Below are 25159 nucleotides of genomic sequence, written 5' to 3'. Positions count from 1 at the left end.
GGTTTTTCTTTTTTTGGAACAGGGTTGCTGCGTTTTTCTGTGAGAGGAGTGCATTTTGTTGGATAATATATTTTAATGTGTAAATATATTATTTTAATAAGTAGGATAAGAAAATAAAAGTTGGGATGCTGGATGTATAGTAAAATGGTATTGTATAATTGATAAAGTGACTTTTTGAGATGGTAAAATAGGATGAGATTAGCATTCCGGCTGTGGATGCTCTAACCATCTGACATCATTGACTAAATATTAGATAAGAAAATTTGAAAGACACAAAGCTGAAAGCACACAGTTGTAGTGCATTAGTAGTGAAGAAACCAAAGATGCAGGAAGAAGGAAGAAGAAGAAGGAGAATAAAGAAGTTGCAGTGGCAGCTACAATGGAGAGGAATGAGATCTAAATTAGAAAAGGGTATAGAAGGAAAAAAAAAAAAAATGAAAGATTTGGAGTACAGATCTCAGTCATTAGGTACCAAGTCAGTGAGTCATAGACTCATTTTTCTTATCTTCTTTTTCCTTTTCTTTTTCTTTTTTCTTCTTGTTTGTACCGGTCCGAAACCTCTTTATCGGTTGAAATACCTGGAATATTTCAAAATGATCGCAACAAACCGGTATGACTCGGTATCTAAGACGGTATGAATCACAGCAATTTCTATACCGGTGATGGTTCTAGTACAAAAATTTCCGACCGTACCGGCCAATACGGTATGGAATTGACTACCTTTGGTGATTAGCATCTACTATTTCTCAATGTAATGAATGTATTCACATACTAGTTAACATATATATGATGGATATGATACCTATCTTCTCAACCTTGTCACAAGACAGCCATTGTGATGTGAAATCAAACATGTTATATCATTTCCTATATATATATATATATTATTGTATACACATGATACTATTTTCTCAATTGAGTTAACTCAGGCTTACAATGAAGTCGAAAATATATGAAAATATATAAAAATATTATAAATTTTATTATATAAATAATGTGGCATTGAATATAATTTGAGGAGGTCAACCGCTTAGTAAATTAATAATTAATAAACGAAAAGTCAAAAAGATCTAAAAATATAATGTGGGATTGAATATAATTTGACATGTTCAAGAATTTAATAAATATTTAATTTATTATTTTGGTCAATAATATAGTAAAATTTATAATATTCTAAACTCTTATAAGTGAGCGTTCAATACCTTCAGTGCACTGAAATCACTATGATCATGACACGTGTTTATTTTCAAACACGTGGGATGATTACAGCGGATCAGAAACTACCCCCTCATAAAGTTTCTTTTATTTTCATCATTTGTCTCTTTCTCCTACTTTCTCTCTCTCAGCTTCCCAAAATCCGTGGCCACAAAGAGACCTCTCAGCTTTCACTCTCTGCGAGAACGACAAAAAGAACAGAATATCAGCAACAATGAAAGAACCCCACTTGGTAAAATCGCTAATCTGCATTGTTTATACTCTCTCTCTACTGCATTTTTTTTTTTTGTCCATGCTAGTTAAACTTTGGTACCTTCTTTATATTTATATAAAAAAGATTTTTTTTATATGTTTGTTGAATCTCTCCGTGTTCATTTATTATGCTATATATACAGTAAGTAATGTAACTGCTTGATCATGAATTTTTTGATGGGTGCCCATGAAATTTTGATGTACTTGGTTGGTTTTGTTTTAATAATGTTCTGTAATATAATAATGTATGGTTTTGTCTGATATACTTTTTGTGCTTTTATATTAATGGTTTATTGTCACCTTATCTACGAGTACCTGGTATTTTCAACGAAGATATCTTTTCTTCTTTTACCTTAAAAGAGATATATGTATATATATTTTTTAATAAGATGTCTATTTATTTTGTTTGAGAAAAATTAGGATTTTTTTTCTTTCTACTTTCCTTTTTTAACTGTTGTTGTCAAGTGTGAATGTTTGAGTTACTGAGTTAAATGAAAATGGGAGTGTATTGTAGCTCAGTAGTGTTGTCAATTCATCTTGGGTGTAAAACTTCCTCTTACTTATTGTATAATAAGGGGGAAAATATCAGCACTGGTATGGCTTCTTCTTTTTATTTTTCAAGAATGTTGAGATTTTAATTTTTTTTTATTTATTATACTTCATAACTTTAGGGGCTAATGGGGTTTGCTAATTTGGAAAGATTTTGTTGTTGTTGTTTTTGTTTTTTGCTTTTAAAAATTGCTTATACTCCTTTTTCTGATTGGCTATAAACTTTTTGTAGTAAGAGGGTGAAAACAGAAGATGTTAATATGTTATCTATGCACAATGGATAGTGGAAATAACTAGATATTTCTTTATATAAAATAAATAAATAACCTAGATAAGATCAAATTGGGGAAAAAAGTAATAGATCAACCTTGATGACACTTCCCATGAGGAGAAAGAAAAAGATTAAAAAAAAATTTATATGACATACTAAAAAGACCTTCCCCATGAGTTCAAGTAGTGGTATCTTTGAACCTATCATGCATAAGATATTTGTATCATTCTTCAAATTGTGTGAACTTTACAACCATGTAAAACTCACATGCTATGAGAAGGAATGTGCATATATATACAATGCACAAGATACTTTCGTCTTCTTGAAGGGGAAATTAGGAAGTGCATTTTGTGTACATCCTTTTCTCATATAAGCACGAGCCCCACAACCCACTTACTGTACACGATGAAATATACCTTTATGTGAAAGAGAAGTATATATGCGTAATACATCGAATTTCTGATGGTGCATGTGTTTTATAAATGTGTTTATATAGGGGAGAAAATACTAGTAGTAAAATGTGTTTATAAATGAAAATTCTGTAGAGTAATTTTGTAATAATTGATTTAACAATATAAATATATTACCTTTGCAAGTAAATCATAATTTTTTTTATAATAATTAATGCGGCTGGTTCCTGTCCTTTTGGACTGCAGGGGCAGTCTACAGTGGCCCAGATTTTCCTTAGCTGCTTTTGTTCCCAAATTTTAAATGCCCCACATAGGTTTGTGCCACCTGTCCCCATTTTCCCTCCTTAAATTTTTGTCACCTTGGTTTCTTTCGAAAGTGGTTTCTGGATGTGCCAAAAGTGAGAAAAGCACTTAGACATCCCAATAATTCCCAACCAGGACCTATTTTGGTCAAAAAGGAACTAAATTATTTTCAATTAATAAATTCCAAAAGTTTACCAGAATATTTTGATTGAACTTAATTAAATTCCACTAATGTTTTGGTACTTGTATTTGGAATGTCATGTTCTACTCTTCCACCTTGCAGGATGAAATTTGTGACATATGTGGTGATGCTGGTTTTGACAATGCATTAGCTACTTGCTCCAGTTGCTGTAGTCATGAACATGGGTATGATAATATTTTATGAGTGATGTTAGGATATTACAATTATTACTTCATAAACTGTATAAACTATGTGTCAACTTTTAAACACAAAACAAAAGTTATTGATGCGACACTAATCGTGCTTATTGTCATGTCAGTCAGGAACTTGTTTTTTGGTAACAAAAATGATAGTACTTTCAATGTTTTTCACTTCTTATTCACGCCAACACCTTTGTGTGCACGCGTGTGCATGTTCATCCATGCAGTTAATTTCACTTTATTTTCCTAATTTAGTGCCCCATCAATGACTTCTAATTACTATCAGTACATGAAAAATGAAATGCATAGTTTTCATTTCCACCTTTTTTTAAGTATACACAACTACTCTTGTTGTAGGAAGCAAGGAGACTTAATTGAGGTGGTGTTTTCTTCCCATATAGGCTTTTATGTTGGTTCTTACAGGACCCAACTGCAGTGTGTTTAGACCATAAGTTCAAGTTGGTTGGATGGATCTCTCGTTCTTGTACATTTCAGCTCTTGAACCGTAATGATCATTCTATGTAGTACTCTTAAAGTTTTGTAAGGTCACTTGGATGGAATAGGTTGGATGTTTATGGTTCATTCTTTTGATTCGTTTCATGCCTTAACTCTCTAATTATATGCTTTTCAATTGATAAATATGGTGCATAGATTGTCATTCTGATCTCTTCATTTTTAGTTATTGCATGCCGGTTGTTCTCCATGATATTCCAGAAGATTGGATTTGTAAATCATGTTTGTCAAGTGGGATGGTATTGCCAGAAGCTGGTGGGAAGGACATCACCATGAGAACCATGACAATAGATTGCTCTGAAATGGCGACAGCAGGTCTCAGTTTTTTTTTTTGAATGAGATACTTTCATTAAACAATCAAGAAAGATGTTTAAATTGATCAGAAACAAAAGAAAGATACTTACATGAAAAATTAGAAACAATCAAGTGACAAGCAGCAACAACAGCAGAACACAATACCAAACTGCTAGATAGTGATTCTATAATTAAGAAACATATATCCAAATAACTAGACAGTACCTATTGTTCAATTTTTTTGAACCCATTGCATACTCCCATTCTAGCTCTAACATCGTTCTTGATTAACCCATAATCTTCTCCTCTTCGTGAATCAGACCACTGTGAACTCTTGCAGTTCTTTAAAGCCAGACATGATAAATGAAAGAAGCCCAAGCAAGCTTGTATAAGCTTGTATAAAGTGAGTGAATCCCCTAGTACCCATCCATTCAACAGCCTTTAAAACAAACTCAATTATAACACTTTCTGCCTCAGTCTTCTAGTAAAAGAGCATTAATAAGATAGAAAAAGAGTTGTACCTAGTGCACAAAGTCCCACTTTTGCGGGGCTGATTCATGGACTTGAACCTGTAGCTTGTTGCTTTTGTGTTATTGAAATTGTGTTTATAATTGGGACTTTAGTAGGCAATATAACAATTTGGTAACCTAATTGCTCTTAGTTATTGCTGTTTCTGTATTTTGTAGGTGGGAAGTCCCAAGCTGTTGCTGAACAAAAGAACTCTGATGTTGAAAAAAGCGAGTTGCTGAATATTTTACCTATATTCAAGCTATACTGCAATTATCTCCCTACTTCACATGCTACTTGGAAGTCGGTAACCAATCTCTTCTTATTTTGTATATAATCTATTCTTTCATGATGTTGGAACTCATTCAATCATAAAAAGAATGTTTAGAAGTAACATATTTTCATCGTTTTGTCTAATAGATTGTTTCTTAGGATGTACATGGCAAACATTTCCTCTTTTTTCTCTATTGGATTTGTGAGTCATGCAAGATTTTTCTTTCTTCAGGGGAGGATTTTTTGTTACTAATTCTACACCTAAAAACTTTCTTGGTGGGTTCAAGGCTCAACTTCCACCCTCCATCAGTCGTAGAGCCTCTGAGTTTTCAGGAAAAATGCCTCTCGTCCTTAGTGTTGAGTTGCTTCCTCAATCCCAAATTTTGGCAGATCTTTTTCAGAATGATTGTCCTGATCTTCGTGACATTGCTCTATACTTTTCCCCTGATTATAATATTGAGAGGTTTGTCTTGGCATCTGATCTTTGTGTGGCTATCTCTGCTTCAGCTTTTAAGGGCATCTTCTGGTTATGGAGTTTTTTATACGTCTTCTATTCACTTATAGTTCCAAAGAGCACGCTGCCTCCCTGTTTAAGCAGATGGAGGTCCAAAATTCACTGATGAGAAGCTCCTTTAATGGTGTGGAGTTGCTGATATTTACATCAAAACAGCTGCATGTGGACTCACAGGGTGAGTTATCTTTTTTCCACATCATTCAGTTTTCCTACTTCTTTTCCCGGTAGCTCAAGCTTTTCTGATTGATGAGCATAACAAGGTCAACCTTTTTAGGTTTTCTGATTATTTTTTTGATTGAGATTATCCTTATTGATACTGAAATAATTTGCATTGGAATCTAGGATTGTCTCCCGATATATTGGTCCTTATTTATACTTCCCTGACTTGCCTTACTAGTTTTTCTGTATGAACTACTTTATTTTCCTGGTTTAATGTAATTGTGCACTTGTGGATTTCGTAAGTTCATTTTACTTGAATATTGGTACCCAAAAAAAAAAAAAAAAAAAAAAAAAAAAGAATCTAGTTGGTCCTCTATCAGATGTTAAATATTGTGGGCGTAGAAATTTATGAATACTATATGAGGGGGCCACCGTAAGTTTGAAATTTCAATATTAAAATGAATTCTTAGTTTTTCTAAACTATAAACAGTATATCTTCTTCATGTATGAGGATCCTGATATGTGAACTTATGATGCACCAGCAGACTTCAGATTGAAGATTCTGTCTAAGGGTTGATGGGTGGTTGTTGGTGTTTTGTGTGTTTATTTACATTACAGCCAAATGGTTCTTTGTACATGACTTTCCTTGCCTTGATGAATATGACAAAAAACTTTGTGTTTATAGATGTTATTGCAAGGTTAGAAGCAGAATACCAGTTTTGGGGAGTCTTTCGCCCTGTAAAAGATAATCATACTCTAGACAAGGGAGATGCAGAACCCCCTCCAGTCATTTCTTCTGTGGAACATGCACACAATGACCGTGTGAGCATGGATGATAGTGAGGCAGTTGATATGGAAATTGATATGGTAGGTGGAGAGAATGTGGGGAGAGTTGATATGGTTGTTTCAAGATATGCATCCAAGAGACATTATGAACTCACTTCTAATTCTGGCAGTAACTTGCATAGGTTAGATAGAAAGACTTCAACTATTTCGAAGTATTTGATTTCTAGTAGTGAACAATTAATATTAGGGTATAAACAAGGGGTTAAAAGTAGAAGTGAGATTGCATTTGAGCCCCTCTTGCACAGCTCAAATAGGAAGTGTTTCAATGCGGTGGACCAAGATGGCATTCCTCCGGGATTTGAGAAAGTTTTAAGACAAAACTGAGAGATAGTATACAATACTACAATCATAGAGGAAAATCCTGCAGTACCATCCAAGATAAAGTTCAGTTGATGGGGGAAGATATGGCAGCTGTAGCAGAGAAATATGAACTGGGGATATATTATGCTGAGAAGGAATTTGAGTGAGCAAGGCTTCTTTCAAGCATGACCAAATGCTCTACCCAGTTTGGCTTTGAAATCTGTCCTTATTGCATGGAAAGAACTTCACACGAATACTTGTAGGTGTTAGTTGAACTTGTTAGCAACATGGTAAATCTGTAAATGCCTGTAAGATTTCATTATTTAGTCAAAGTGAGTTGAGGCCTGGACTCTTGGACTGATTAGGGCATCTGCAAAGTGTTCATTATAACTTTGCTTTAACCATGCCATTACAATGTGAATGTTGCATTCTTGCTGCAAATGACTGAGCCAAATTCCTAAGATTAAGATCAGTTGCTTATTATATCCCAAAAAAAAAAAAAAAAACTTGGCAACGAATTTCATCCAAGGCATCAATATATAAAGTCACGCATGATGCTTATGAATAGCATTTTGTTATAGCTAAAAAAAAGAATTCGTATCACTCTGAAGTTGGCTATAACTTGGTTGCACAAATGATGCTCATCCATTGATAGATATAGCCAAAGAAAGGCACTTCACTCTATGGTGTGTGAGGCTTGGCTCCTCTCCAATTGCAAGAATCTTTATATTCCTTGTTGAGACCTTTTTACTTGAATTTTGTTCAGTTGAATGAGTGATATTAGAACTCAGGAATCAAGACGGTTCTGTGAACAAGCAGAAATCTGCAACTACAACAGTAACACAACCAAGCCTTGCTGGGGCAAAAAAAGGTACAAAGCAAGTACACAACATTGAGTGCCTAAACACCACAACCACAACTCAATTCTTGAAAGCAGATTGAGATATCCCCTAACTCGTGCAAAGAACTCTATTCTTGACATTTCTTTACTCTGCAGTAGAATTCCATCTTGGATTTAATGTCCAACAAATAGAGAGGTGGGTCCCTTCCTCAGACTTAATCTGGACATTGTAAATCTTGGTGTTTCTTTGAAGCTATATATTATTGATAGACGCAGCATAGACCAATCTACATAGAGTGGATTTGAAACACTTCCTCCTCAAGGAATTAACTCCCCGATTGAGCATATCATCCCACTTGCAGTAAGGTTCACTAATGAAGAAATAACTTGGTACTTTCATCCAAATTCTTTTTGTAATGAACACTAAAAAAAGATATGATCTCAGATTTCAATACAATTTATGCAAAACATGCATAAAGTATAATCTTCATAATCTCTAGGTATCAATCTATCCCTTTTTGAAAACCAAATCCTCATTGGCCAACCAAATAATAAAAGAATGCCTAGAAATTGAAGGGACAGTTGGACAGACCAAAATAAATTGGATCCACTCTTCTGTGGGACATTTAGTTATAATCTCCTCCCAAGTAATTTTACAAGACAGTTTACCTGTTCTAGAAGGTAAACAAGAGAGAGAGTCCTTACCCCCCAACTTCATCTCACACAACCTGGATTAAATGGATACTAGATACTCATACTTGCCTGGTGGCCAATGCCAATGACCTTCATGAATATAAGAAAATAACTTGATATTTGCATCATTATAGACTATCTAAAATATGTATTTAGGAAAAAAGAGGCCCATCTCGATATCAAAAATCATGCCTAGTGAATTTTTCTTCCATCTCCCACAATATGCTCGCGTTGGTCTTGAAAAATATTTCTCATTTTCAACAATGTCCTCCAACCCCAAGAGCAATCTAGTATTTTTTTTTTTTTCCTTTCCAAATATAAATATAATGTCTATATTATTAAAACTTGAATTTTAAGGTAATTTTTTGAATATTTATTATTTTTATTGCTTTTTTAGGGTCCATGTCTCTAATGCCTATTTTATTTGTATTTTTTAGCTCAAAACTAACAAGTTTGGCCCAAATAAAATAAAATTTCATATTTTTCAACCCAAAAATTAAGAAGAAAAAACAATTTTGAGTCCAAAACTAAAAATGCAACTTAAGAATCAATTTAAAACCCAATTAGTCCAAAATAAACTTGAATGGACCGAATGACCTAAGTGGATTGAAATGGACCCTATTAGACCGAATATGACCCAAGTTGACCAAAATAGACTAAATGGACTTAATTGGACCGAAATGTTGCACTAATATGCCTCAAATAAAGAGCAAAAACAATAAATACTACGCTTTAGTTTTTAAATATTATATAGATTTGTAACACTTATATGTAGTAAAATTTGTAGTAACTAAGTATCACTAAAAAAAAAAATTAGGAATTTGTTTATTATGTTGTTAATGTGAAACTAATCAATCTTGTTTCTTTGTAAATTTTTTAGTTAGTAAACAGTATCATTTGAATGTTCTTTTCATATTAAAAATTTAAATGAAAACATTCATATGATGCATTATTTAAAAGATCTTATTGTTTGATTAATATTAATTTAAAAAATGTTTAAATGACTTCATGTACTAACAGATTTGGACAAAATAATTAAATTAACTCATTTAGATTTTTGTTAATAGATTTTACAATTGGAATAGACTAAAGTGGATTGAAGTGACCAAGTTGGACCGAAGTGGACAGAAATATTAAAGTGGATTGAAATGGAACAAATTGGATAAAAATACTAAAGTGGATTGAGTGAATAGAAATACTGCGCTAATGTGACTAAACAAGAACGTAACAACAATAAATGTTACACTTTAACTTTTAGATATTATATAGCTATAGATTAGAAATTGATAACTACTTTCATACGAGATAAAAGGCTCAGTTTCTTAGACTTGATTAATCAGAATAATAAATATTAAAGCAGCAGAACATGATGAGGAACTGCTAACACACACAATATTAGTGAATCTTTATTTACAAATGGCACTTAGCACTTATCAACAAAAATTTCCCTTATATCTGTATCAAGATACTACTGTGCTAGTGTAACTTCTGGACAACTATCACCAGTACAGGTCAAGATGTCCCTATAATCCCGAGAGATTGTGAAAGAGTCATACACTTTTCCATCCCTGCTCTTCTTGTATTCAAACAAAAGGTGTGAATGATCAAATGCGGTAAGTTTGACGAATCCGTTATCATAGTCTTTATATATACTCCACGTGGTATTGATGGGAGCAAATTCATGAAGGCTTGCTCCTCCTCCTCCAGCAATCACATGAATCGTTCCCTTCAAGGGGCCTATATAGTTGTGTTTCTCTTGACTGGTGCAGATATTCTGCAGCAAGAAGAAAAAAAGATATAAATTACCACTAGTCCCAAAAACTTAAGTTGATAGAAAAGAGTAAATTAAATTAATCACTTAACTACTATTCCATGATGTTGTCCCTCATGAGGCTTAGACTACCCCTCAAAAAGTGAATCCAACACGTGGAATTTTTAACTTTTGAATGGGAGGTAAAGTGGAGGCATGGTTCAAACTTAAAATCACCTAATCTAATACCAAGATAAACTACCACTTATCCAAAAAGTTTTAACTGATAGTAAAGAGTGGATTTTATTACTTAACCATTATTTTAACAATTAAATTGTTGGTTAAGAAATTGCAATGTCTGTGGTGGTACCGAATCTATGCAGTGCAAAATGGAGGAAGAAATGACTATGGTACAGCTTTGTTATACATGATCATACCTCGTAGACCGGGCATGACCTTTCATAATTGTGCACATGGCCATAGAGGGCAATGTCAACCTTGTACTTCTGCCAAAGCTTTTCGAGGTCCTCCCTTCCCATTGGTTCCTCAAATGATCCTTCTTCCACATAAAAGTCCACAGAAGAATAACCTAGTACTCTATGTGCAAGAAAAATTAACCATGGTTGTCTTTGTCTGTCAACTGATGCAAGGCAGTTCTCAATGAACTTGTATTGCTCTGATCCCTCTCTCCAATCAAGTTCAGTGTGAGCTACGCAGAATCGGAACATGCCATAGTCAGCGGAGTACCTGGAAACAAGTAAAAGTGATCATCAAGAATCCCACCCCTTCTCCCTACTTGAACAAGAAAATTTTTAAAAATTTTTATGTGGAACCAATTTGGCAGCTGGTTCTTTAAAGCCAAAAATTGGAGAAACCCACATTAATAGTGAATGCAAAACAATGGATCTGGGAGTAATTTCAGAATTTTTGGAGGAGTGGTGTTGAGTTGTGAAGACGAATATGTTTTTTTTTTTTTTTTTTTTTGGGGCAAAATTAAAAGAATGTTTTAGAGAATTTCTAGCTGTGTTGGAAGATATTTCATGCAGTTGGGATCCTAACAATACTATCACATTACATAGAGGTCGAAGGTATGAACTAAATGAGCAGCACCTATGGCTAATAGTGAATATGATAGGTAAATAAAGCAAACAATTGCTACAAAGTTCTTTATATCTGAGTATTACTTCCATACCAGAAATTAGCCCTGTTCTCAGCAGGGACATAAAACATGTTCTCAGCTAACACACCACACTCTCCTCCTGAATCCATGTTCTGGTAGAAGGATCCAGTTCCTGGCCAGTCACGCTCATGGTTACCACTGCAAAGACATTAAATGATTACACATATGAAAAATCAGAAGATGTCTACATGCTTAATGAGCTATTTATGCATATTATGACAAACCTTCCAATCATGTAAGGCTTAGTTGATGCAATTGGCTCAATCTGTGCAGTGCATTGGTCCCACTGTGCAATATAACCCATAGCATAGACTATATCTCCAATGTGGAAGACTATATCAATGTTATTTAAGTCTTCAATAAGCTGCTTAGTAGTGTTCAGAGATGCAGGCTGGAAATCTTCAAATTCAAAGGAACCATCAGCTTCGCCCTGCAAGGTGGACAATTAAACAAAAATCTTGTGAGATTGCATCAAGTACAATTTGGATATACAGTATGCTGAAAGATGAAAAAGGCCAAAAAAGACTGGTAATTGATATTCAGTTAAATTGAAACCACACATCCTTAGGAGGGCAAATGTATAAATGAATAGTTCTTTACGCAATGTGACATTTGTAAACGTTAACAAAAGTAAAATATAGTTTTGAATTTTAGAGGTTAAGGAAGGGGGATTAAATATTATGTCAGATAATTTCATTAATCTATATACATGTACTTACATACACAACAAAATGCTTCACTTAATAACCACTGCAACAACATGCATACATCAGATGGTATTGAAGTCCCTAATCATTATAAATGGGGAAATGGGCTTTATTCATATGCACATACAGTCTTCCAAGAGAGTTCACACCTTTCTGATTCTCAAAAAAAAGAAAAAGAGTTCACACCTTTCCCATGTCTCCAAATATTATCACATGTTGCAAAGAATTTTGACCAGGATAAGGAGACGCTCTAAACCAGTATTCTTGACTCCAAATACATGTACCATTAAACAACCTATGCCCCAGCTTGTATGTATACCTGAATAATCAATAAGAAGGATCGGAAGTTAAAGTAGCAAGCAAATCAAACAGAAGAGGGCTAAAATTTTAGCACGTGCAAGTCCAATAATTCAAGGTTCATTCTATTACAATTGAATACATGTAGTTAAAATTGTTAACATTTGGGATCAAAATACTTTGTAAGAGACCATATATAAAACTCATTGGGCTAATTCACAGTGGAAAGACAGAAAGATACAAGGTTCAGTTCTAATTAGCCTATTAAAAATTTCACTTTATGGTTGTTTTTCCCACCTCCTAGCTTTTGCGGTGCTTCCAACAAAGTAACCAGAAACATATGACACAACCAGAAACAACATAATATGAGCAAATAAATTATAACGCACCCTTTGTTGGGCCACAACTCCTTCAAAAAACTGGTGTGTATGTATCCAGGGTTACGCCATCCTACTGTCCTTGCTGGTGCAGCTGTATGGATAAATGGCTAAGATAAATTCATCTATTTTCCAAAAATAACCAGGAGGAAAACTCTGGGAGATTTTAACATATGAAAAAAATAGTAATATTACAAGAGATTCATAACAGAAATTTCCTTGCAGGAATTAAATTTACTTCTACTTAATTTTTCTTTCTTTTTATGACTAAATCTGTGATGTATTAGACTCCAGTGTACACTGATGTCATTGAGTTCCTATTACAAATCAAGTTTCTGGAATTCCATTACCAAGATTACGGTGGTTTGCCTACCCAAGGTTATTCTCTTTCAAAAAACCAACAGATCTATCTGAAAAGACAAAATTTAAAGGGAAAAATGAAATTACACACCACACATGGTGTTCCGATCAAAAGTAAGTGTCCCAGCAGGGGATCTCACTTGGGCTCCTCCTTTTGGACCCCATTCTACAAAAGGCTCTGCTTCATCAATTCCATATCCACTTGTCCATGTTACAGTCATCTGAAGATCATGTGAACATTATACATTATTTCCTTGAGATGTTGTAAGCCACGCCCCACTCCCCACTAAAAAATATTAATATTAAGACCTAGTGTAACAGTTTGTGAACAAATGAATAGCTATGTAATGGAAAGAAATACAGGTATAGCAAGAAAAGTTTGCTGCGTTGTAGTTCCATACACAGACAAGTAGAGGACCTTGTCATTCAGATTATAGAAAGTAAAAGCTTTGAGACAAAAATCAATACAGATATTGAACTTACTTCATTCCAAACTTTTCCTTGTGCTAGGCGTGGATAGACTGGAGCATTTGGATTTACAAAAGCTAACTTGTTTGACACTGCTACTAGCTTTGGCTGTTATGAAAAATTGATAAACAAATAAATAAATTGTTAACACAATCAAATGCAGGGGTATTGGATAAGGAAAATGCTAAAGTTCCTTCCAATTTTATTACAAAAGTCTAACAAAATGATGTAGCTCAGTACCATCACTCCTTGTATAAAGCATTTAAAGTTTTACAGCAAATCATATAAGAAGTGATATGGAAAGTAAATGACAGATTATAATTGCATAAGTCAAACAGAATTAGGTCATCATGTAAAGATGGAAGATGGAAATGGATTTTTTTTTCTTCCCATAATTTGGTTCCCTGGAACATTTAATAATGAATAAAGTTGAACCAGAAATGTAACTCACATGGACAGCTTCAGACTAATTAACTCACATGGCAAATGCTGTGGTGAGAACAAGAGAGTTATTTGACCAGTCAAAATCACACAACAAATTTCATTGGCAGCCCAATAAAGACAAGGAAAAATCCAATGCAAATACCACGTGCAAAAAGAACCATGAATGCACTGGTTGTGATCAATTTGGATCAACTTGAAGATACCAAATCAAGAAGAGGATAAATGAAAAGAACATAGGTAGAGGAACTATGAAAAATTAATATTGCAAAGGGTTTCACACAAAGAAATGGCACTTATGTAACTAAATGGTGAAAAAGGATTTGGGTAGCCAGCCCAAAGTAGTTGGGACTAAAGCTTTGTTAGATAGATTTCACAGACACTGGAAAGCAGTTCTTATTATTAGTATTCTTGTATCTAAGATTCTAAACTACAGCACATCAATCTTCTTTTTGAAGCAAAACAAGATATAGGAGACTGACTAGCCAATGCATTTGTTCTATATAATTAGGAGCACGTAAAATGTACAAGTCACTAGACATAAATTGGCATACATTTGATATGCCACCAGTGAAGAGTGCAAAGGAGATGTCTGATCTCTGCTTAATCAACTGAAACTTCATCGACCCTTTTCCTGTTTTTGTGTAGTTAGGGTTGTTGTAATTTGCATATTTATACTGCAAAATAAAAAAGTATAATGTTAAATTTTTTCTCTTTTTCCACTTCATATAAAAGCAGGCCATGAAGCTACAAAGAAATAGACATTGCAAAGAAGTGTGGCATGAACCTTGAGAGGTGCAGTACACAACATTGGAGGTAGCACATATGGGTTGTCTTTGGGGCATGTGGCAGCGCTGCAAATTGAGGAAAAAGAAATGTATTGGGATTTAGGTTTGTGTGGGCAAATTCCATGTGCCAAACCATGTGTTAATGAGGGTCATAAGCATTGCAATTTAATTAGGTGAAGTTTTCAGAAAAGAGCTTCTTGAAGATCTCAAAGTTCAGAAAGCTTGCTTGAGCAAACTCAGGCCTCACTCAAGCGATCATTAAAATCAAGAAGAGACTTCACTTGAGCGAGATTATAGATTTTGCAATCCTAATTCTACTTGAAGACTGATTTAACCTAAACTTTGACCTACCTATTAATACCCTTTGACGGACGACTTTCAAGGTTGAGGCTGATGTACCAAGAGCATTCTAAGAAACCTTCTTTGCTTGAGCCTAAATAGAAGATATATCTCCTATGTTTATTCACCTCATGAGCCTAAATTGATTTCCATCCAAACCAAAGAAGTTTTTAATCCTTGTTAGTTAGTTCACTAATAAACCAAACTTCTGGATTGATGCGGATGAGTTTGTTCATGAAGGAAGTTCTATAGAAGGATTCCAGAGTTCTGGAACCACTGCAGTGGGAGGCCAATAGGTTGCTTGCTAAGGTTAAGTAGCGCCTAGTCTAAAGGTTTTGTGAGTATCAACTATTTGTAACTGTTTCTTCTATAGTGGAAAGTTTTCCAATTCATCAGTAAAATCCTTGAATTCATTTTATTGTTTTGGATTGTAGTGATTATTTTTGTGATTGTGTTAACTGTAAACTATTACTGTTGGGCATACTCTATTGTTAATCCATTAATTAGAATATTGGGATCAATCTTAGAATTTTCAAAATGCTTCCAACTTAATGATCAATGCCACTAATTTGAACAAATGCACAAAGAAAGATATCAGAAGAAAATCATTCTAGAGGTTCCCGATTGTATGCAAAAGCCATATATAAGTTCTGATATGACGAAGAAATTTATATTTACCTGAAATTGGCAGGAGAAAACACTGCAATCCAATCATCATTAGATGGGGTTGGAGAACTAAAGTCCACTGTCACCCAGACTGTAGTTTCCCCCTAAAATAGTGAAAATCTAGCATCAGTCCTAATTAAAACACAAACTTGAGGCTGTTTCATCCCAATTTAAAACAAATTAGGATGATAGGTGTCAACAGGACATTCCATCTTTCAAAATATATAATAGAGAAAATTGTTCCCATCATAAGTTGAGGCCTTGATGGTAAGGAATGAGAGAAAAGAGACTAAATTAAAAAAAAAAAAAAAAGTTATTATTGAAACTTATATACCTTCGCTCCAAGAACAGTAGGAGTGACATTAATATAGGCGCGGTCATCAAAAGCATATGTTGTCTTGTGAGTAGCAATTTTGGAGAGTGGGTGAACTCCATGTGACATTGCCTCTTGAAGGCTTGCAAGACCCAACAGAACAAATGCCAAGGTGCACATTTTCAATACTCTCTTCCCACCCATCTTCTGAAACAAAAATCAAAATTTGATAAAATTCTATGCCAACCCAAGCAATTACTTGCAGGAAAATGCTAAAGCTATTTCAACAACATAATGAATAAATGGATAAAACTTAGGTACAGTTCCATCTTAGATTCTCCAATTAAATTTAACCATGTGATTGCATTGACAAATAAATCACATTATTGAATTTTATTGTCATTTGAAATTCTTTTTACAGTATAGATCAATTCAATCATGTGGTTGATTTCAATTGAGGAACCTAAATTACAGCATAGCACCTAATGAACTGTACATAACTTTTTCCTTATATAAATGTTTGAATTACATTTTTTATTATTTATGATTGGTGTCCCATCAATTCATAAGACTTATTTGGTAAATTTTATACTACCCTTAGCATCACTCTCACTTGCAACTCCAAAAGAGCAACTAAACACCACTTACACACAAAAATGTCTACTTTTCTTCTTATACTAATTGATAATTTGGATGTTCTAAAAAAAAGGGTCATAGAAAATACTAAAACAAGCAACTGGGTATCCAATTCTAGCACCGATTTTTTTTTTTTTTTTGAAAAAGCAAAAGAGAGCTAACTGGGTAATTGAAGGAACTGAAGGAAGTTTTGAAGAAAAGGGAATAGAGGGAAAAAAAAAAAAAGTGATCACCTGTAGAAGATGCTATAGTAGAGCTCTCACTTTCAGAACAAGTTGGTGCTCATTATTTTGCTGCGAGCTAAGCAGATGAACTGTACTGCATCTTCTACGGGTGAACTGGAATGTGGATTAGTGTGAGGGACAAAGGAATAAAAACTGTTCTGCATGGTGAAAAACGGTGGGTTTTGGTAAAAAAAATTTAGTAATGTTATTGTTAATTTGTGAAGTGAAAAAAATGCGCAAAAATATTAATAATATTGTTTAAATATTAAAAATTATTATTTAAATAACATAATCAAACACATATTCTTAAATTAGTTTTATTTATTTTTTTATATTTTTATATATTTTTTTTAAAGTAAAACAAAGGTGGAGTCTTTGTGAGATGACAAATATTTTCCATCAAAATAAACAATAACCGGCATGTTTGAGCCCCAAAATTAGCCTCTCAAAAAAAAAAAAAAAAAGGAGTAAGGCTAGCTTAAGGCAAAATTTAATTCCACGGTTTTAAGGCCCCCATTTATAAAAACAAAAGGTGTTCAAAATCATACAAAAATGTCCCAAAAATTGTAATGATAATTGATTTTTTTTTTTAAAGGTGAGTTTTATATTATTTCCCCCACCTCTAAAAAGTTCCTCAAAATATTGAGTCAATAGAAATTTAACTTAATTAAAAACATAAATAGTTTAACTAAAAAAAATTGTTTTGAGTACACTTAATAATCATTGACAATCAATTTTCTTAACAACTTGAGGCTCTTTTTCTGATTTTGTTTTTTATATATAAAAACATGAGATTTTAATTTTTTTAAATCAGTCTCTCACATAGTAAATTATATTATTAAGTATAATTGCAATAATGTTTTTAATAAACTAGAGTCTATTGTGCTACACTTTAGAAGTTTTTTTTTTTCCTTGAAATATTATAATTTTAAGTGAATTAGCTATTAGTAATCATAAAAGAAATGTCAATAAAACCTAATTACAAAAAATTAACTTTTATTGCCTCTCTAATCTCAAATAACAAGACAGACGGTCTTCAAACCCAAAAAAGAAAAAGAAAAAAAACTTATAGTATATAAAGCTAAATAATTAATATTTAAATATTAAAGAAAAGTACACTTAAATTTATCACCTTTAAGCAACGTATTGACCCAATCCTGTCTTTATTTTTTTTTAAAAAAAACTATATTTTAAATTAAATTTAAAATATTATTACTAAAAATGGCGATGGAGGGAGCGAGTTGTTTTTTTTTTTTTTTCGAAAAAAATAAAGTTGTATATATTATATTATTATTATTGGTACGATTTTTGACATTTTGTAAAAGAACCTTAGAATCTTTGGAAGGAAGATTCGACTGTGGTGCGATGACAAACGGGGTGAGACACATCAGATTTTAATAATTGAGTGCTTATTTTAATTTTTAGGTGTATATGTATAAATGATTTTCTTTAAAGAAAAAGTAAAGTTAAACAAATTTGAAGAAAAAGACACACACAGCCATCTCGAACAAGTGTAAGAATAGAGTAACTTCTCTATTTGATGTTACTATAGTGTCATTTTACTCATTAGGTTCAGACTTGCAAGTAAGAAAATCTAGTAAGCCATAGTTGTTATCTTAACCTCATGAGGGCACTAATGAGCAATGAGCAAGAGGCATAGGGTTCTTTCCAAGTGCTTCCCTGCTAATCTCGACTGAATGCAGTCCCTCTGTCCCACCATCTCGAACTTATGTGCATGAATTGTGCATAATTAATAAATCAAGAGTTTTATTAACGGGTAAAATTTAGGTGTAGATATATAGATGTTGTACATTAGATTATCTAGTTAAATTGAAATACATAGTTATATTGAATTTAATTATTTTATATATATATATATATATAAAGAATTGTTTATGTTGTAGACTTGTATTGGTCAAGCATTCATCTATCTTAATTTAATTAGGAACATACAATACTTTATATTTAATACTCAATTAAATAATATTTTATCCTTATTAACGTGTGCTTTAAGGACATAAGTTAAGTTGTATTTAATACTCATTAAATAGTATTTTTTATACATGTTTTAGAAAATAAAATCAAACTTCAAACACATATTAAGAAAAAGACACAATCATGGTAAATTTGTGCTTATAAACTAATGAATTATTGATAAGTATTTTTTTTCCCTTGGAAACATAGGCATATTTAGCCCATAATTAAACATTTATTATTGCTTAACTTTTGCCCTCATACCCATTTTTACAAGATCCATTTCATTTTTGGGATTAAATATTTCAAATTGGTGTATCTACTTATCTAATGTCACATTATTTAAAACTTTAGATGACATGATATCATATACACTTTCAGATACAAGAAATAAGATCTTACTTGTAAAATGAACTTTCTCAATTTTACTTGAAACATATGATCCTTATACTTACAAAACATTAACCTATGGATCAGTCACAATATATTACAACTCATAATTACATTTAATAATAATGTTAAGAATTAACATCCAATTATATTGTATCAAACGAAAGTGGTGCCTATATGCATGCATAGGACTCACTTGGCGGGATTCATTTTGATCAACATTCATGTATTTCAGAAAATATAACATTGTAGAGAATATTTTTGATATGCTAAATTGTAGAGAATATAATACTATTATAAATGTGAGTTTAAATAGCTCATATTTGCAAACTAAAGGAGCATATATGTCACCATTAGCAATACCAAATAAAGAAGAAGAGTCATGACAAATATAGAATAAACAAATAGAACGCATCTAAAGTTGACATCAAATAGTTACAGCAGCCACCCAAACCATATATCTGTCTCAATCCTCTAATCTGATTTAGAAAACCATTTAAGTCTGCAAAAATCCTAGAATCAAAATTGAGATCTTTGAGAACAACTTTTGAGAATTATAAATGAACCCTATAGGAATGACAATGTCACCACTTTCACCAAGAGTGTGAGAGAAGTGTTCCAAATAAGCCCTTCATTGGTAGTTTGAATCGCCAAGAGTTTTGAGGCATCCTATAAAAATAGCAACATCCAAGAGAGCCAGATCCCTAGCAAAAAAAAAAAAAGGTAAAAGGAGAAAGCATCATGTGCATATTAACTTCATATCATATCACCTGGATGCATATACAAGTTCATTTTTTCTTAGGAAAAATTACATTTTAAAAATTTAAACCCTAGAACTTAGAGGTAGTTTTGAATTAATGTTGAGATTTTGGTTTCAAAACTATTAGAAAGATAAATGTGAGCATTCCAATTACAATATTATTTTTTTTGATAATCCGATAGTTGGGAGATGGGAGCCTAAATGTCTTTGTTGAAAATACCAAGAAGTGCCAGTTGAACTACACGGCTCTTGGCCATTTTGAATATAGTTGGATTATTAAAAAGGAAAAGGCAAAGCATTACCCTGCCTAAAAATTCTTCAGCAAACGAAGACTTTTGGTGGGAAAGGTAGTGAAACATAAAGTAGAAAAATGATAAAGGCACTGCAATTTATGTACCTCCAAGAATCATCTTCAGTTGAATTTTTAGTCCCCATGTCCCGCTCCAAGCATACCCTGATCATATCAAACCATATATCAAATTTCATATTCAGACATAAAATGTCACAAAGAAAAATCTCACATAACTTGGCCAAAGTCCATGTCATAACCAACAGACATAATTTTTTCCAATCTATTATGTAGAAATTCAAATAATCATCTACTTGTGTTTTAAACACATAATAAGTTGGAGGAGATCCCTGATTTGAAAGAAAACTGTCAATAACAAAATAAGTATGGTTATGAACTAACCTCGTCCAAGGCAGTTGTTGCTGCTGTTTGCCCCATTCTTACAAACACAAGCAAATGACTGGTCCAAACCAGCAAAACCGCACAAGCCACCACTTGCCTCACAGTCCTTGCACGTCTCGGTGTCATATGAATCATTATACTGCAAAGAGATTCCGAATTTCCATTTCATCGGATCCCCCTCATCATCCCCAAACCCGTAGATTGATGTATATGATGAGCACTGGAGCTTAGGAAGGTCCAATGCATAACCTGAGCCAAGGCCAAGTGGTGAGTCATAGACACAACATGTAGAAACAGGTGCATTTTGTGGCAAACCAATTCCTGTCACTCCCTTGCAAGAATACAGCCCTCTACAAATGCGAGAGCCTGATCCGGTATCACATAGTTCTTCATCAGCATCAAACACAGGAGACGTTGTTGAGCACCCGAGCAGAACGAAGATAACATCAGATGTTATAGTGAAGGGGCTGGTCCTATCTAAGATGAAGCTTCCTGAGTTTTGCATTGAAGAACAGGTTGACATGAGGGGATCTGTGAGAACTATGGTGTTGCTCGGGTAGTCGATTGAGGAGATAGTGTAAATGCCGGTGCCAGTAGAGAATTGGAGTGTCCCGGAACTGCATTTTATGTATCTGGCAAAGACGGGATGGCCACATCCAAATCCAGTGCCGAAGGGGTACTTTATGGGGATGGTGCCACATGTGTCATCACATGTACCATTTATTGGGGTGTTGTGTGCTGTGGCTAAGACAGTGTGAAGTAAGGGGAGCAAGAGCAGGATGTTGATGAAGAGCCATGCAGTAGGGGTGAGTGACATTGGTGAAGGTTTTGGTAACAGTTTGGAGGTTCATAAACATGAAATTATGAAGCAGAGTAAAAGAAGTGGTTCACTTGTGTGTTTCATTTTTGAAGAGACAAGGGAGGGGCTGAAAGACTGTTCTTTTTCGGTGGAGGTGATCATTTTCAACGTTGTCCTTTTTCCTTTTTTTTCTTCCTAAAAAGATGTGCCCATCTGTTATGGGTTCTAGCTATAAAGCAACATGCATTTACATCAACAGTAAGGACTATAGATAAAATTCGGCCTAAAATGGTGGGCTCTGGGCTCTAGGGTGATACAAACACATTCGCATTTACACCTTTCTACCTAGTGGTGTCTACGCGCAGATTGTGAATAGTCTTTAAACCCACTTGCACACAAAAACTGAAAAAGATCTTTAGAAATGGAGAAAGGGTTTACTTTTAGGAGCACCCAAAGAACAGAAGAACATCACTTACTTTCTAACAATTCAAGTGCCAACACATCCAGATGCATAGTAAACTTACAACTTAACTATTACAGGTTAAATAAGCCCTTCCTTGATCTCAGTTCAATAATCAAAACAAGAATGAAAACTATACTGCCCATTCAACTGCTTACAATTACAATACAAGGGTTTTAATTTATGCTAGTGTGGGGAAAAAATCACTTAAAGTTCCAGACTACATTCCAATCTGGAGAAATAAAATATCAAACAGCAAGTTTTCCTATTGCAGCTTTCGCGAAAAAAAAAAAAAAAAAAAAAAATTGTTGCCCTGCATTCCCAGTGAAGCTGAGCAGCTTGAGAGAAGCCCCATTACTGAGTAGACTCTTTAACTGATTCCCTCCATTAACACATAAATGTCCACACATTGTCACATTCTGACAAAAAGAGTTATTAAATTAATTCTAATCCACATAAAAAACCTGGTTAAACTGCCTCAGCCACATTATTGAACTTATTATGAAATTCAACACTAGTAACCGATACAATTTCAAAACTTCCCTCCAGTGTGGGTGGGGCAGCCTCTGAGCTTTGTATCACGAGCAGAAGCCTTGGGTGAACTTAGAAAAGCAATAAGGTCTTTCATTTTCCTTAAGTTCTCGTTCATTTACATTTGAAAATGCCAAGCAAACGCTTCTCTGCATTGTGAGCAAACGCCTTGCCCAACAACATCAAGTATCAGGTGCTTCTGCAGTTCCTGCTTCAAACCAGCTCAACTTTTGGGAATGCTCTTATAGACCATATATCTCGACATCCTTGTTGGATTCTCACACACTATTTACTATGCTTTAAACTGTGATTGTGAACCCAAACGAATGGAAAATAAAGCTACTTTTGATGTACATGCATCCAATGGGCCCAGTTTTAAAAAAAGTGAGCCAATTATCAAGTACCTTTGCCTAAAAATTCCAATAAAGGTGGTTGTTAATCAGCCAGAGATGTCAGCAGAAGCTCGAATGGTGAACATGGATGCTGGGAACTGTTGAAGTTCATGCATTTAGACCAGCCCAATTCTTGAAAGCAACAAGTGATTCCATTTTTCTAAAGTTCCTCTTTCTCAATTTTGCCACTTTGAGCTTTTTATGGGTCTCCATAAATGCTTGCTTGTACCTCCACTTATCTACAAAGATCTTCATCTCCTGTGTTTTCTCCACAACTTGCATCACTGCATCAAAGAAACCTCCCTTAACCAGAGCATAAAGGAATGCATCCACCAGGGTGTGATCAAATTTGATCCCCTTCTGTCCATCACGGGAGACTTTTCGTTTAACCTCATTCCAGAGCATTAAAACACTGAAATATTTCTCCACAGTCACATACCCATTAATTAGGGACAAATATGTCTGGTCATTTGGTTCAAACTGGAGGAATATCATCCTTCTCAAAGTCCTCCTCGCATCTTCTAACCGCCCAGATTTACAAAATGCATGAATAATTGAATTCCAGTCATGGGTTCCCACTTCAATTCGAGGATCCTCAACAACTTCATCTAAGAAGGCTGCCATCAGCTCAGGCCGATGATTCTCCATTAAGCCAGTCATTATAGTTAAGTAACTCCCCTTAAGTTCAGGTATTCTTGCTTCCCTCATGTCCCTAAACAAAGAAAAAGCTGATGGAAAATCTTGGCTTGACATGGATGCTTCTATCAGAGCATCATAGATTTCTACATCCAACTGAAGACCCAAATTACTAATTTCCATGACCAATTGAGTAGCCTCAGCTGTTCGATGCTCTTTGCAGTAAGCCTTCAAGATTGGCACATAGACCCCAAGCCCCACAGAACCTCCCTGAACATCCATTTCCTCAAGAATACTGTGTGCCTTATCGGATAATCCAAGTTTAACACAGGCATTAACAATACCATACCCAACAGAGCTATCAACCACAACATCTGAAGCCTCTAACTTTTGAGCTTTGATGATCAAAGTTGCTAAACCCTTGATACCTCCATTGTTTAGAAATCCCTTAACCACTTCACAATAAGTTTCTTCACCAAAAATTGTACCTTCTCCCTCTACCTTCAAGCTACGCAGAATAGTTTTCGAAACGAATTCTAAATTGCCCAACTTAACATACCCACTAATCAAATTGCTAAAAAAGACCCTTTTATTAGAAAAACCAAACCCACCCATCAAATTTTCCAACTCAATTATCTTTTCCTCAAGCCCCTTAAGTGCATACAAATATGCAAGAAAGCCAAAACTCGATTCATCTGGCCTAATTCCCAAAACCGACATTGTTTCAACGACATTCTCTGCATCACTCAGGTGGGCTCTCACAAAATAGGTGGGCCCCATGGTGGGACCCACGTGTGGGGCCCACCCACTTTGTGAGAGCCCGGAGCAGTGCTCCGGGACTACCTAAGTATAACCCGACAAACGGGGTGAGACACATCAGATTTTAATAATTGAGTGCTTATTTTAATTTTTAGGTGTACATGTATAAATGATTTTCTTTAAAGAAAAAGTAAAGTTAAACAAATTTGAAGAAAAAGACACACACAGCCATCTCGAACAAGTGTAAGAAGAGGACCATTAGAGTAACTTCCCTAGTTGGATGTTACTATAGTGTCATTTTCCTCATTAGGTTCGGACTTGCAAGTAAGAAAATCTAGTAAGCCATAGTTGTTATCTTAACCTCACGAGGGCACTAATGAGCAATGAGCAAGAGGCATAGGGTTCTTTTCAAGTGCTTCCCTGCTAATCTCAACTGAATGCAGCCCCTCTATCCCACCATCTCGAACTTATGTGCATGAATTGTGCATAATTAATAAATCCAGAGTTTTATTAACGGGTAAAATTTAGGTGTAGATATATAGATGTTGTACATTAGATTATCTAGTTAAATTGAAATACATAGTTATATTGAATTTAATTATTTTATATATATATATATATAAAAGAATTGTTTATGTTGTAGACTTGTATTGGTCAAGCATTCATCTATCTTAATTTAATTAGGAACATACAATACTTTATATTTAATACTCAATTAAATAATATTTTATCCTTATTAACGTGTGCTTTAAGGACACGAGTTAAGTTGTATTTAATACTCATTAAATAGTATTTTTTATACATGTTTTAGAAAATAAAATCAAACTTCAAACACATATTAAGAAAAAGACACAATCATGGTAAATTTGTGCTTATAAACTAATGAATTATTGATAAGTA

The 25159-nt window shown here is 34.0% G+C and overlaps 4 protein-coding genes across 10 annotated transcripts; 1 reads left to right on the top strand and 3 right to left on the bottom strand.

The window, feature by feature from the left end:
- Positions 1-1259: 1259 nt before the first annotated feature.
- Positions 1260-7228, top strand: LOC112033281 (uncharacterized). Of its 6 annotated transcripts, none has more exons than XM_065763865.1 (9): positions 1260-1447; positions 2944-3011; positions 3284-3366; positions 3743-3886; positions 4061-4209; positions 4875-4998; positions 5201-5431; positions 5533-5657; positions 6327-7228. In XM_065763865.1, exons 4-9 carry the CDS (start codon positions 3849-3851, stop codon positions 6809-6811), a joined length of 1152 nt encoding a protein of 383 aa, XP_065619937.1. In that variant the 5' UTR covers positions 1260-1447; positions 2944-3011; positions 3284-3366; positions 3743-3848; the 3' UTR covers positions 6812-7228. The 6 variants fall into 6 exon arrangements, with proteins under 6 accessions (XP_065619937.1, XP_065619936.1, XP_065619934.1 ...); XM_065763864.1 differs by having other exon boundaries at positions 3739-3886; XM_065763867.1 differs by lacking the exon at positions 3743-3886 and having other exon boundaries at positions 1261-1447.
- A 2421-nt stretch (positions 7229-9649) lies between these two features.
- On the bottom strand, positions 9650-17028 carry LOC112036623 (probable inactive purple acid phosphatase 1). 2 transcript variants are annotated; one of them, XM_024069458.2, is made up of 13 exons: positions 16877-17028; positions 16029-16214; positions 15707-15798; positions 14689-14755; positions 14456-14578; positions 13476-13568; positions 13084-13213; positions 12645-12726; positions 12145-12277; positions 11476-11681; positions 11264-11389; positions 10509-10818; positions 9650-10095 (listed from the first exon to the last, which is right to left on the bottom strand). In XM_024069458.2, exons 2-13 carry the CDS (start codon positions 16209-16211, stop codon positions 9790-9792), a joined length of 1851 nt encoding a protein of 616 aa, XP_023925226.2. In that variant the 5' UTR covers positions 16212-16214; positions 16877-17028; the 3' UTR covers positions 9650-9789. The 2 variants fall into 2 exon arrangements, with proteins under 2 accessions (XP_023925226.2, XP_065619921.1); XM_065763849.1 differs by having other exon boundaries at positions 16029-16211.
- Positions 17029-19553: 2525 nt separating this feature from the next.
- Positions 19554-24280, bottom strand: LOC112036127 (pentatricopeptide repeat-containing protein At1g69290). Its single transcript, XM_024068945.2, has 3 exons — positions 20683-24280; positions 20389-20445; positions 19554-19935 (listed from the first exon to the last, which is right to left on the bottom strand). Exon 1 carries the CDS (start codon positions 24278-24280, stop codon positions 22973-22975), a length of 1308 nt encoding a protein of 435 aa, XP_023924713.2. The 3' UTR covers positions 19554-19935; positions 20389-20445; positions 20683-22972.
- On the bottom strand, positions 20381-21499 carry LOC136061143 (uncharacterized). The gene is made up of 2 exons (XM_065763845.1): positions 20683-21499; positions 20381-20445 (listed from the first exon to the last, which is right to left on the bottom strand). The coding sequence occupies exons 1-2, from the start codon at positions 21497-21499 to the stop codon at positions 20381-20383; spliced, it is 882 nt and encodes a 293-aa protein (XP_065619917.1).
- Positions 24281-25159: the final 879 nt, after the last annotated feature.

This window comes from Quercus suber, unplaced genomic scaffold (assembly GCF_002906115.3).
Source record: "Quercus suber isolate HL8 unplaced genomic scaffold, Cork oak 2.0 scaffold_528, whole genome shotgun sequence".
Lineage (NCBI taxonomy): Eukaryota > Viridiplantae > Streptophyta > Magnoliopsida > Fagales > Fagaceae > Quercus > Quercus suber.
Note: the sequence above shows the minus strand (reverse complement) of the source record. Positions and strands in the feature narration are given on the sequence as shown.

Coding starts and splice junctions, on each gene's coding strand:
- LOC112033281 (XM_065763862.1), top strand. Junction 3,367..4,060: donor TGCTGTAGTCATGAACATGG/GTATGATAATAT, acceptor CTTCATTTTTAG/TTATTGCATGCCGGTTGTTC. Junction 5,658..6,326: donor GCTGCATGTGGACTCACAGG/GTGAGTTATCTT, acceptor TTGTGTTTATAG/ATGTTATTGCAAGGTTAGAA.
- LOC112036623 (XM_024069458.2), bottom strand. CDS start 16,211: ATGGGTGGGAAGAGAGTATTGAAAATGTGCACCTTGGCATTTGTTCTG. Junction 13,569..14,455: donor TCACTGGTGGCATATCAAAT/GTATGCCAATTT, acceptor TTTTCATAACAG/CCAAAGCTAGTAGCAGTGTC. Junction 10,096..10,508: donor GGTCATGCCCGGTCTACGAG/GTATGATCATGT, acceptor TTCTTGCTGCAG/AATATCTGCACCAGTCAAGA.
- LOC136061143 (XM_065763845.1), bottom strand. CDS start 21,499: ATGTCACTCACCCCTACTGCATGGCTCTTCATCAACATCCTGCTCTTG. Junction 20,446..20,682: donor CAACAACTGCCTTGGACGAG/GTTAGTTCATAA, acceptor TGATATGATCAG/GGTATGCTTGGAGCGGGACA.
- LOC112036127 (XM_024068945.2), bottom strand. CDS start 24,280: ATGGGGCCCACCTATTTTGTGAGAGCCCACCTGAGTGATGCAGAGAAT.